Genomic DNA, 13,204 nt, shown 5'->3' on the forward strand with positions numbered 1-13,204 from the left:
GCTGACAGAAGATTCGAAAGGACGAAATTAAAAACTGTCCATTGTGTTTAGCTCTGAAAGACCAATGGGGTGCCTGATTTTACCTGATTTACAGGGAGCGGGAAAACAGAGTGGCCATTTTAAAAATTTGTTTTATGCATTATTTTTTACTTGGAAAGAACACCTATAGAGTTATTTAAAGATTCAGACATAATACATGTAGTGAAAGGAAAAGGCAACTTCTCAAGAATTGAGTAAACGACTCCTAAATATTTATGAGTAAGGTTCCAAACTAGCAATTTGGAACAGAATTGTGCTGAATAAAATCGATTTTGTTCAGTATAAACCTTCGCATTTACGTTAAGAAAATAAAGATATTCTAAATATTAAGGGGGGGGAGGGTAAAAGCAATCGAAAAACTCTACAATATTAGGATTCTCAGAGGGTTATATTGTCTGAGCCTCCACCGTGAAATTTTAGAACCGAGGGTAGAGGGAAAATATAGCGATTTTCCGGAATTGTAATACTGAAAGGTTGCACGGCAGAGGCTTCTTCTGGAGAAGTCTGATTTTTGGGGGTACTAAATGTTGTTTCGGTAGGTTTCTTGGGAATGACTCAAATCCTAAGTACATCTGATGTGGGGCATCAAATCCCAAAAGACCCAATCCCTTAGGGGGGCCACGCGCCCTCTGGTGGAAACCAAAGGATAAAAACGAAAATAGTTTTAAGTAAAAATCACATACGCTCGCAATCTGCAGACTGCCAACAAGGGAAACTGAAATCAGGATTACACAAACCACTTTCGCCACCTTTTAAAACTCCTTTGGCCCCTGTTTTTGGCCAGATGCGCCCAGAAATCAATCGATCGATCGTATCTATCGAGCGTTTACTATGTGCAGGGCGCTCGGACGAGCATGCTACAAGGGGATCAGCAAACACTGGCAGAAAGCATTAAAAAATCCTTGGAGATGATGGGAAAATTTTCCTAGGTACCGATATCAACTAATGGAATTTACTGAGTGTTTACTGTGTGCCCAGCACTACACCGTGGACAGATTTTGTATTAACATGCTTAGGATCTCCACACAAGCATTTGGGAAGAAACTAGAGAAAGAGCGTAGCCTAGTGGATGCAGCACGGGCCTGGAAGTCAGAAAGACCTAATCCCGGCTCTCCACTTGGCTGCTCCGTGACCGCGGGGCCATCGCTCAACTTCTCTGTGCCCCAGTCACCTCATCCGTAAAATGGGAATTGAGACCGTGAGCCTTAACGGGGGATAAGGGACGCAGACTGCGTCCAGCCTGATTACCTTGTATCTACCCCAGCGCTTACAACGGTGCCCGGCACATAGAAAGAGCTTAAAACTTTAAAAAATAAATAAAAAAAACCCAAAGCTGCCTACGGTATTCCGGATTCACCTTGCTCCTGGAAAACGGATTTCTTCAAGAACTGGGATCTCAATGCACGTGGCACTCGAAAACCTAGCAATAAACGTCTTTCCGGTTGACATCGAAGCGGGAGTGTTATCGATTTAAGACATTTCAAACTCCTCAACAGTGGACAGATGAACCTGCTAGACGTATCAGAGCTGGGGCAACTTTTAAGTGACTGTGAAGCCAGGGAGGTGAAGGCAGGGAGATAAAAGAATGGGGCCAGAAAAAGCGAATGCTCTCTACCTTGTGGCTACAGAGATGAATCAAATGACTTTCAAGTGCCTAGAACGGAGGAAAGCACCCTTCGGGTATTGATAAATTTTGTTGACTGATTAACAGTCCTACCCAGAATAGGTGAGGGTCGGGGGAACTCTAGAGGTGAGGTTCACACATCAGTCTTTCAGCTACATCATATCTGCCCACTAATAATCAGCCAGGTCACCTTCAAATTATAAGCAGCTTGTCCTCGTGGAAAGAGCCCGGCCTGGGAGTCGGAGGACCGGGGTTCTAATCCCAGCTCCGCCTCTTGCCTGCTTTGTCACCTTGGGCAAATCGCTTCACTTATCCGGGCCTCCGTTTCCTCATCTGTAAAATGGGGATTCAAAACCTGTTCTCCCTCCTTTGACTGTGAGCCCCACGTTGGGTGGAGATCGTGCCTGACCTGATAAACCTGTATCTACACCAGCGTTTAGAACGGTTCTCGACACGGAGTAAATGTTTAACAACAAATGCCATAGAAAAATGACAACCAGAGCTTGCAGATCACAGGGTGAACCCTTTCAGCAATCTAGCTAGGAGGAAAGTTCAACAGCAATAACAAGCGTTATTTGCTTCAAAATTGGTTTCTGACACAACCTGGGTAATGCCATCGTTAACCCATGTCTCTAATCACCCTAAATCCAAATTGAAACTTTTTATTCATTTTCCAAGCCTCGCCATTACCATTTTTAAATAAGGTCTTTACGCTTGGATCCTGAAGTGAGGTTTCGCTTCTTGACTTTTAAAAAAGGCAAAGAGTTACAGGATTAAAAACTTTTCAAACTGAATATTCACCTTTTTCTACAAAAGATTTTGGAATACCAACGAATGAGGGTCTCTTGCAAAAGCTACTTTCAGGGAGCCTAGGATTTGGGCGAGCCTGATTCTTCTGGGGTGGAGAAGGAGGGCTAGGGGAGGGGAGACTGTAAAAAAAAAAAGTCAGACAATTCGTGGCAGAAACCAACAAAATCCAGTACCCTGAAAAAGTTGGGATGCGGTTTACCTGAGGGCGAGCTATGGGTGGAAGTCAGACTTTTGACCTTCGAGTCGGACAGCCGAGAAATACTGTTGGCTCTGATTCTCGGAGAGATTTTTTCGGACGGCGTCAGCCTCGCCCCGCTCCTCATGAGGGCTTCTGGGGCACGCAGGGAGGTGCCGCTCCTGGACAGCGTGGCTTCGGAGTCGCTACGGGCCGACAGGGAGCCGAGCCTCGTCCTCCGCGGCTGAGCCAGCAGGTCGATCCTCGAGACGTTCCGCCTCCCCGACGGCGGCTTGGACGTGGAACTGGTGGTGGACACCTCGGAGGCCACCGAGGCCTTGTCGGCGTCGGCCAGCTCGCTGTCCGAGGCTTCGCCCAGCCGGGCTCTGCGTAGGAGCGACGTCCTGGTGGGCCTCGGCCTCGGGAGGGTCGTCGATTTGCCGGTCGCCCCGGGGGTCGCGGGCGACGTCTTGGACTTGGCCAGCTTGCCGCCCTCCGGTTTGGAGGGCCCGCCTTCGTCGACGCAGGGGAACGGGGCCCTGCCGTGCGGTCGGCCCGAGTACGTCTCCTGGTCCGACGACATGACGTCCGAGATGGCCGAGTGGGGGACGCTGGACGTCTGGTCGTCGTCCGTCAGATCCACCGAGGGCTGGCGGAGTTTGCGGCCCTCGGCCCTCGACCCGGCGTCGCCGGACCGGCTCTTCGTCTTCTTCTCCGCCTTCTCGCGGGCGCTGGAGGACGACGATTTGGGGACGTCTTTGGACGGGGACCCGGCCGAGCACCGGTCTTTGTACAGGCTGGTGAAGCTCTTTCGCTTTTGGGTCGATTTCCTTTCCGCCTCGCCGGTGACCAGACTGATGGTGCTGGCCGTGTCCACGTCGGACTCGGGGGAGATGGAGTTGTCCCGGTTGTAGCTCGGCGTGTCGGGGCCTTCGTCCGTCTTGTTCTCTTCGCGGAGTTTGGCTTCGAGGAAGGCCATGACGGCTTCCGTGTCTTTCAAAATGAGGGTGGTGTCCATGCTGGAGTCAGTGTCCATGGAGTCGCTTCTCTCCCGTAATCGGCTCGCGGGGGTCAGGGCGAGCGACGGGGGAGTGGCGGTTTGTTTATTAATGTGAGGAATGAGTTCTATCGGGACGTTTGTGCTTGGTTTCTCTATGGTGAAGCTCCCTTGTCTCACTAACGGCTTGGAGGAGTCTTTCTTGTCCCCGCCCAGTCCTTTCGGGGTTTGACTCTTCAGAATCTCCTCCGTTTTCCTTCTCTTTCCCTCCAGCTGGGCTGCCCTCTCTACTTTACCTCCAGCAGGTCCGGCGATTCTCTCTTGAGCGTGGGGACTCTGCCGAGGAGATTCCTCCCTGCTTCTATCCGAACCGGAGGCGAGTCTGATGGACGCTAACGCGGTCGGGGTCCGCTGGGCCTGCTCCTGCTGGTGAATCCTGGCCAGCGCCTGCTTCACCGTGAACTCTTCCCTGCCCGTTTCGCTCTTCTCTCTCCCGGGAGAGCAGCTGCCCGCAAGGAACGGGACCCTGTGGTCCCCGCCACTTTTTAGGGCCTGGCCATTCGCTGTCCTGTTCGCTCTCCCGAGCAACCTGGGGTCGCCATCTAGTGATTTCTCCTTCTGAGTGGGCGCTTCTTTCTCCTGAAGTTCCGTGTCTTGTTTCTCCCCGATCTCCGATCTCTGGGACACGGTCTTTCCCCTGGGACACTCGGGCGGTTTCTCCTCACTTGGAAGCTGGGGCAGGGTCCGACTCTTCCTCTCCCCTTGGCTGGCCAAGGAAGTGGTCGAACCGGTACTACGCACCGAGACGCCGGATTCGCGGACGTCGGCCTCTGCGGGGGAGAAACGAGACGGAAAGATCGGCGACGAGCCACGCGCCGTTGCGAGGGATCGTCTTAACCGAGTAGAGGATGGGAAGGGGTGGCCTAGCTCCGTTCGAGAACGCCAGGGAAAGGCGTAGGGGTCGAGAGGGAACTTCGAGCTGACCGCAGGTGAGCGACGAAGCCTTCGAGTCAAAAAGGAAAAGCTCTCGTCGCGGGCAGGGAATGTGTCTACCAGCTCGGTTGTATTGTACTCTCCCAAGCGCTTAGTACAGTGCTCTGCACACAATAAGTGCTCACTAAATACCGTTGATGACTAAAATGCTTGGAGGCATACTCGTGTGTGGTGTGTGTGTGTGCGCGCGTACGTGAGCAGCATGGCTTAGTGGATAGAGCTTGGGCCTGGGAGTCAGAGGACCTGGGTTCTAATCCAGGCTCTGCCACTTGTCTATGTGACCCTGGGCAAGTCACTTCACTTCTCTGTGCCTCAGTTACCTCACCTGTAAAAATGGGGAAAAGAGTGTGAGCCCCATGTGGGACAGGGACCGTGTCCAACCTGATTAACTTGTATTATTTTATATATACCATATTGATGCTTAGAGGTAACCTACACACTAGATTCGATACTTGCGTCCGTTCTGGAGTCCAAACTAAAACGAGGACTTGATAAGCTTGGAGAGGATTCGGAGGAAAGCCAGGAAGGAGATGTAAGGGCTGGACAACAAAATGCATGGGGAGAAGAAATGGGAGTCTTTGATCTGAAAGGAGAAAGCTGAGGCACAATTTGATACGGGTAGATGAGGTCAGCCAGTCCATCCCTCTGCCTCTGGGCATCACCGCTCCCTATTCTCTGTTGCTCTCTGTAACCACTGAAAGCTGAACAAGAGGAAATGGTCTTAGGCGGCACAAGGAGGGGTTGGGGTCAAGATAAGGATGATCCCGATGCTGGAGTGGTGATACGCTAGAATGGCTCGTTCAGTGAGGTTGCAGGCTTTCATTCTCTAGAATTCTTTACAAGCAGACTCTCATCTTCCCAAGTGTTTAGGTGCAGTGTTGCCCAGAGGCAGGGGGATGGAGCGGCTGACCTCTCTAGATCCATTTCGACCCGACGTTAAGACTGTATAAATTACAAAATATTGAAAAGCAGGTTGGGTGTGGGCAAACATTCTACCTCAGCTTAATACTTCCAAATTGTCTCGAAACTTGATGTAATGGAAGGGGGCTAATGGGGTCCACTGAACCATCATTTTTCAGAAGACTGTGGTAGAATTTCACTTCTCACACCTCTAATGCCTGACAATTTTATAATTGATTCTTTTGGCAAGTCACTTAACCTTTCTGCCTGAATTTCCTCAGCTGTAAAATGAGGATAATACCATTTGCCCTCATCAGCAAATTGCTCTGATCCCCCCAGAGAATTATGGTAATATTAATACTTGCGAATTTTTTAGTAGATGACTGATATCACATTAATGGTATGTATTCCTCTCACTTTGGGTAGCAGAATAATTAACATAGCACATTTCAAATACACGAGAGCCAAAAGGAATTGATTTCAAATTAGCATTTGGAAAGAATGAACCCTGGGATTAAACTGGAGGTGACAATCGGAGGCTACGGCCTGTCCCCGTCACCTAGAAACATTATCTAATCTTGGCTTCCCTTACACGGTCCTCTCCTGGTTCTCCTCCTGTCTCTCTGGCGGCTCATTCTCAGTCTCTTTCATGGGCTCCTCCTCCTTCTCCGCCTCCTACCTCCAAACCGTGAAGGTCCCCAAGACAATTCTGGGTCTCCTGCTATTAGATTCTCAGGCTACACCCGCGCCATTCTCATCCATTCCCAAGGCTTCGGCTTGGCTTCAACTACCGTCTCTATGTGGATGATTCCCATATCTACCTCTCCAGCCTCGTCCTCTTTCCTCTGTCATCTTGCCTCTCCTCTTGCCTTCAGGACATCGCGACTTGTGTGTCCCGTTGAAACTTCAAGCTCGATGTGTCCAAAACTCATCTTCCCTCCCAATTTCTCCTCTTCCCCTAACTTTCCCACTACTGCTGGTAACCATCCCTGGACCATCTGCTTTAAGGCACTCTCCCCTCTAATTTATCCGCACTCCCCTCCGCTCCAACTCACTGTTCCTCTCGCTCTCGTCCCTCTCGCTCCTTCCCCTTTCACATCCACAGACCACTTCTCTCTCCATCTTCAAAACCCTATTAAAATCACACCTCTTCCAGGAAGTTTTCCCCGATTAATCTCTCAACTCCTCCATTGTTCGCTGTACTACAACATCTATGCTCTTGGGTCCTCACCCCCAAAGCATATAGGTACACACACTCCCTACTCAGCCCTTATGTAAAATATCTTTAAATTTGGTTGTTTCCCCATCCCTACAATTTATTTGTGTCTGCCCCCTGCCCCATTAGATTGTAAACTCCTCCAGGCCCGAATCCCACCTACCAATAATAATAATAATGTTGGTATTTGTTAAGCGCTTACTATGTGCCGAGCACTGTTCTAAGCGCTGGGGTAGACACAGGGGAATTAGGTTGTCCCACGTGGGGCTCACAGTCTTAATCCCCATTTTACAGATGAGGGAACTGAGGCACAGAGAAGTTAAGTGACTTGCCCACAGTCACACAGCCGACAAGTGGCAGAGCTGGGATTCGAACTCATGAGCCCTGACTCCAAAGCCCATGCTCTTTCCACTGAGCCACGCTGCTTCTCAACTCTACCAACTCTACTGTACCTTTCAAATCCTTAGTACAGAGTCCTGAGTGGAGGAAACACTCACTAAACAAGCTTGATTGACCAACTGATTACAGAATAAATGGAATATGGTCTAGTCACCCATCTGTTTTTTGGTTTTTTTGAACGGTATCTGTTAAGCGCTTACTACGTGTCAGGCACTGTTCTAAGTGCTGGGGTAGACACAGGCTAATCAGGTTCACATCCCAAACGGGTCTCACAGTCTTAATCTCCATTTTCCAGATGAGGTAACTTCACTTCTAATCCCGCAGCCGGGATTAGAACCCAAGTCCTCCTGATTCCCAGACCAGTGCTTTAACCACTAGGTCACGCTGCTTCCCTGCTGGTTCTTCCTCTGCATTCCCCTAGCCGGTTTCGGAGCCCGGCTTCCCTTCCAGGGGGCCGGGTTTAACAGGTCGGCCTGTTGAACACTTGCTTTCTTAAGTGGGGTAACTTACTCCTGACAAACTAGGCCGTATAACTGCTACTTCAAATACCGATTTCAAGATGAGCGGATGCACGCAACTCCAGTCTCTGCTCGTCCTGGTCGTGTTTCGTGTGATTAGCAGCCAAACTAGCCCACTGTGATACCCAGCGTTTGCTTCCGGTCGAACGGCCTTCCTGAGGGGCGAAAACGACGTGGAATATAAAGAGGAAGTTGTGGTTAAGGGACTGAAATAACATTTTAGTTACTTAAGAGACTAAAATGTATAATTAAAAACAAACTATTCACTGGGAGGAAAAGGTTCCCTCAATGGGAAGAATCTTTTACCTCTGAATCAAGAAATCCGGATGAAATCAGTGGTTTTCTTTCTTCCAGGGCAACTGACGCGGAATTCAGGGCCCAGTCTTTTACCAAATCTTTCTGGTTCTCAATGATAACGGGCCTGTTATAATCTTGACTGTCATCCACGCCGAAGACCTGCAAACCAAAACAATTCTAAAGTGAATGCTTCAAGCCCTGAGTGAAGCTTGGATGCCAAATTGTTCGATAATAATTCTTGAGCTTCAAATCAATTACGACTTCCTTTTAAAACCACAAAATATGAATATTTCAAAATTCAGATAATGGGACAGGTCAAGAGATATGTATACCGAGAGAATCCATTAGAGTAAGAGGACCTTATTTTTGAGATGGGTGGAATGGCCAGCACTCACCCTATGGATATACAATCTCTTTAATAAATTCACTGGGGTAAGGGAGATGAGCAAATTTTTCCCTTTGGCATGACCGTGGAAGATCATGCCCAAGAGGTGGGGTGCATTCCCGGCTCCCCATTGTGGAGGAGAGGCTGAGGCCTCTCGCTGTCTTGAGAAACAGCATTACCTAGTGATGATGATGGCATTTGTTAAGCGCTTACTATGTGCCGGGCACCGTTCTAAGCACTGGGGTAGATACAAGGTAATCAGGTTGTCCCATATAGAGCACTGGCCTGGAAATCAGAGGACCTGGGTTCTGATTCCAGCTATGTGAGCTTGGGCAAGTCACTTCACTTTCTGCCCCTCAGTTAACTCATCTGTAAAATGGGGATTAAGACTGTGAGCCCCACCCTGGACAGGGACTATATCCAACATGATTATTTTCTATCCGCCTCAACATTTAGTACAGTGCTCGACACATAGTAAATGCTTAGCATATACTATTATGATTGTGATGATCTTTATATTTAGGATACTGTCAAGTCATGATCATCCGGGATCCTCTTTTCCCCTATAATCTCAATTTTAGGAGATCAGCCTTCAAAAAACTCCCCTCGCTCTTTGGAACCACCACTACGCTTCCCTTCTGGTCATCGGTGACTGTCGCCCTCCACCAAGTAAGATGCATCCCCCTGAATCGAATGGAAAGAGAAGGGCCGTAAAACAACTGGTGGAAGAAAACTGTTTCGATATTGTCTTCTTTGAAAACTTTTGCAAGTGGACAAAGGACTTTTGAAACTCGATGACCCTGATTAAGGGGAAATCCTTTTTTCCTGATGATGAGATTTTCAAATTCTACTTAAAAATCGGGCAATTCTCCACTAGATGGCCACACACACTGCAACAGGATCACTTGAGTTGATTCCTGGGAAGATGGCTGGGGGGAATTGTCATCATCTTCTAAGGGAGTTTAACTTGTCCTGGGGAGCTGGAATATTTTATTCTTTAATTACAGTCATTAGATGGTAAGCTCCTTTAAGTCTGAGGTCATTTCGGGGGCTCTACTCTACTCACCCAAGTGCCCAGTACAGTGCTCGGCACGCAGAAGGCGGTTACTAAATACCACTGCTTCATTAATTGAAAAAGTATCGGCTTGGCCTTCCGGTCTCTCCCCCTTGAAGCCAGCTGCCCACATACCAGGGATTACTCGGCATCTCCTCTGGCACGTTGGCAAATGGAAACCTTTCTGGCGCGAGCCAGCGTTAACCCCACTGCCAAAAGCAGTGGGCAAAGGGGTGTTTTTGCAGGCTCTTCACCGACGGACCCATTTTGCTACAGTTCACCAGGGCCTGACTGCAGTCAGACGTTTCTTTCGTCGAGGGTTTTACTCCCACGACGTCACTCATGGTCGTAGAAAAATCTCTCCGGGAATCAATAATGTGAGAGGTCAAAAAGAAACTCAAAACCCGGTTTCTGGATAAGAAGTTAATTTGAAGAAACCACGAAGTGGTGGATATGTGGCAGGAGTGGGTGAAAAGCGGTTAGGAGAGAGCAGAATTCAGGAGGCTGGTTGCTATACTACAGATCAACATGTCTCTTAGAATTGACCTGGAGAGCTACAGTGCAAAACAGTATGTTATTAAAAGAATCTGCCACAGATTCTGTATTATGCCTTAATGAATTGCCTCTTACAAAATGGCATGTGAGAACTGACGAGTCCTTTAAAAATACATCGAAACACAAATTACTAAGAACGTTGGCTAATTTGGGGTTGAGTTTCCCTATGGATCCCTTTCACGTGATGCATTTTTTGGATAACACATACATGACACTTACCCACCCAGGCAATACATTGAAGTTGTGTGGCTAAGACAGTTTTAATCACTGTGCAGCTAGGCATTTTTAATAACTGCACAGCCATTCTTAATTCATGGCTCATTTTGGTTTTTTTTACCAGCTCATTAAGCAGCTTTATTATTCTGAATCCTAAAATTTCAGTTGGTTTTTGTATAATGGTATTTGTTAAGCACTTATGCGCCAGGGCCAGTCCATGTCTCACAGTCTTAAATCCCCATTGTACAGATGAGGAAACTGAGGCACAGAGAAATGAAGTGACTTGCCCAGAGTCACACAACTGACGAGAGGCAGAGCCGGGATTAGAACCCAGGGCCTTCTGACTCCCAGGCCTTTGTTCTGTTCAATGGGCCACGTTGCGTCTCAGTTTTTGATCATTCAAATATGTAAACTGGATCTGGTGGCTGTAAAAATGTACTTAAGAATACTTAAAAAGAACGACGACTCTCAGTTTCATTTTTTAATTACTGCAGTTTGCTGTATTCTAATATTTTGCAAGGAACACACTACTGAAATAGATGAAAAGATTTAGTCACACAGAATTGCAGGATGCTTTTTAGTTGATTCTTGGAGCTGCCTTATTAATAATGAGCTGTCTAACTTGTCACTAGAGAGTCAGTCTTCGCCTTAATCATCTAAATGAAATCCTTCAACCTTAAAAAAAATCCCTTAATTATGTATTTAGCCGTGAAACATGAAACGACACTAACTTCTCAAAATCAGATTATTATTATTGCCGTTAACAGAACAAACTTGTCAGGTCTTGTCACCGGGTGACAGGATGGCATTACGAAATCCCACACAGGTGCAAATAAACTCTTCCTGATGGATTCCCATCCAGAGTTGGCTTTCCTCATCGGCACCTAAGGAAACGGAAGCCAGAGGGGTGCAGCCACTGCAGCCGTTTCCCCAGAACACGCTAATCAATCGATCGATCGTACTGATTGAGCGCTTCCTGTGTGCAGAACACTGGACTAAGCGCTCGGGAGACTGCCACCTAACAGTTCCAAACCCTCTCACTTAAACAGTCGTATGTCAATAAGAGACATTGTAAACTAGATTGTAAACCCACTGTGGGCAGGGGATGTGTCTGTTTACTGCAGTCTCCCAAGCGCTTAGTACAATGTTCTGCACCCGGCAGGTTCTCAAATACGACTGACCAACTGACAGGTATCCTCTGTTTACTGATTTCTAGAAAAGGATTACGATTCTAACCTAGAGTGCATGGCAGAAACACAGTGTTCTTAGCGGATTACTGGAGCTGCAGCCAACGTGAACTAACTCTCAACAGGTGGAGTGAGAACCCATTGGTCCTAGCCCAGGGCAACGAGAATGAATGGGCTAGTGAGCAGTTTCTGAGGAGCGTCTGGCCGATCATTCTCAGTCTCCTTTGCGGGCTCCTCCTCTGCCTCCCACCCTCTAACTGGGGGGATCTGTCAATACCACACACAACCCAGCCCGCACACTTCGTTCCACTGGCGTTGACCTTCTCACTATGCCTCCATCTCTCCTGTCTCGCCGTGGACCCCTGCTCCAAGTCCTTCCTCTAGCCTCCCTCCTCAAATCCGCCGAACAATTACTCTCCCCCCGACCCCTTTCAAAGCCTTCCTGAAGGCCCATCTCCTCCGAGAGGTCTTCCCAGACTAAGCCCCACTTTTCCTCATCTCCCACTCCCTTCTGCGTCACCCGGACTTGCTCCCTTTGCTCTTCCCCCGCTCCCCGCCCCACAGCATTTAATTATATATCTGTCATTTTTTTTATTTGTACTGATATCTGTTTATTTGTACTGATATCTGTCTCTCCCCCTCTAGACTGAGAGGTCATTGTGGGTAGGGACTGTCACTCTTTATTGCTGTATTGTACTTTTCCAAGAGCTTAATACAGTGCTCGGCACACAGTAAGCGCTCAATAAATAAGAATGAACTTGCATTGGAAGCTTTGACATTTCCCTGGCCGTTTTAAGGGAATAAAAAATTCAGATTTGAAATCAGTGAGGTGGGGAAATGGGACAAAGTAAAATTTGAGAAGGCTCTGATTCCGATAAGACTACTTGCTCAACCAAATGCAGAGCGCAGCTATTTACCAAGTTCTTGTGATCTTGGATTTCATTTGGAAATGCGCAGACGTGTGTAAACTCTGCATTCTCTTGTTCTTTCGGAGAGGATGCGAATATCTTTACCAACTTTGATATATTGTACTTTCCCAAGCGCTCAGTACAGTGCTCTGCACACAGTAAGCACTCCATAAATATTTACCGACTGATTCAAGAGTTTAAGATGCTGTTACCAATTTCTTAGACTAATCGCCTCACTTTTCTTGATTGCTCCATCGTAACAGATTTGTTTACTGGTATAATCCTTCAAATATTAGCTTGACTTCTAACCCACTTGTGTACTTAGTCTTCTTACACCAAAATTCTTGAAAGCAGTTGAAAAATCTAAACTAGGAAAAGCCAGAACCAGGAAAGGGTCCCAGGTTAATACCATATCATAAAAGAATCTTTTTGCAGTTCGCTTTCAGCATCCTAAATATGAAGTCTGCCTTCTCTACTTACTGAACGTTTTTTCAGTGACATTTGTTAATTACTAAGTGCCTGGCACTGTAATTAGCGCTAGGGGTAGATACAAGCTAATCAGGTTGGACACAGTCCATGACCTATGTGGGGTTTCCAGTTTTAATCTCCATTTGACAGATGAGGCAACTGAGGCCAAATGAATAATGATAATAATAATGGCATTTGTTAAGTACTTACTATGGGCCAAGCACTGTTCTAAGTGCTGGGATGAATACAAGGTCATCAGGTTGTCCCACGTGGGACTCACAGTCTCAATCCCCATTTGACAGAGGAGGCAACTGAGGCCCAGTGAAGTGACTTGCCCAAGGTCACCCAGCAGACAAGCGGTGCGGAGCCGGGATGAGAACCCAGATCCTTTTGACTCCCAGGCCTCCGTTCTATCCACCAGACCCCATCGCTTCTCGCCCCTCAGAATCAGGCTGCCTCAATC

General features: G+C 47.7%; 1 protein-coding gene across 10 annotated transcripts in view; it reads right to left on the bottom strand.

The window, feature by feature from the left end:
- Window positions 1–13,204, bottom strand: part of CEP170 (centrosomal protein 170) — an 88,306-nt gene that overhangs the window by 21,295 nt on the left and 53,807 nt on the right. For all 10 annotated transcript variants that reach the window (XM_039914831.1, XM_039914830.1, XM_029046915.2 and 7 more), the window contains 3 exons: window positions 7,978–8,127; window positions 7,703–7,826; window positions 2,673–4,475 (listed from right to left, as the gene is read on the bottom strand). In XM_039914831.1, coding sequence (XP_039770765.1) covers window positions 2,673–4,475; window positions 7,703–7,826; window positions 7,978–8,127 — 2,077 coding nt within the window. The remainder of the gene's footprint in view (window positions 1–2,672; window positions 4,476–7,702; window positions 7,827–7,977; window positions 8,128–13,204) is intronic.

This window comes from Ornithorhynchus anatinus, chromosome 19 (genome assembly GCF_004115215.2).
Source record: "Ornithorhynchus anatinus isolate Pmale09 chromosome 19, mOrnAna1.pri.v4, whole genome shotgun sequence".
Classification (NCBI taxonomy): domain Eukaryota; kingdom Metazoa; phylum Chordata; class Mammalia; order Monotremata; family Ornithorhynchidae; genus Ornithorhynchus; species Ornithorhynchus anatinus.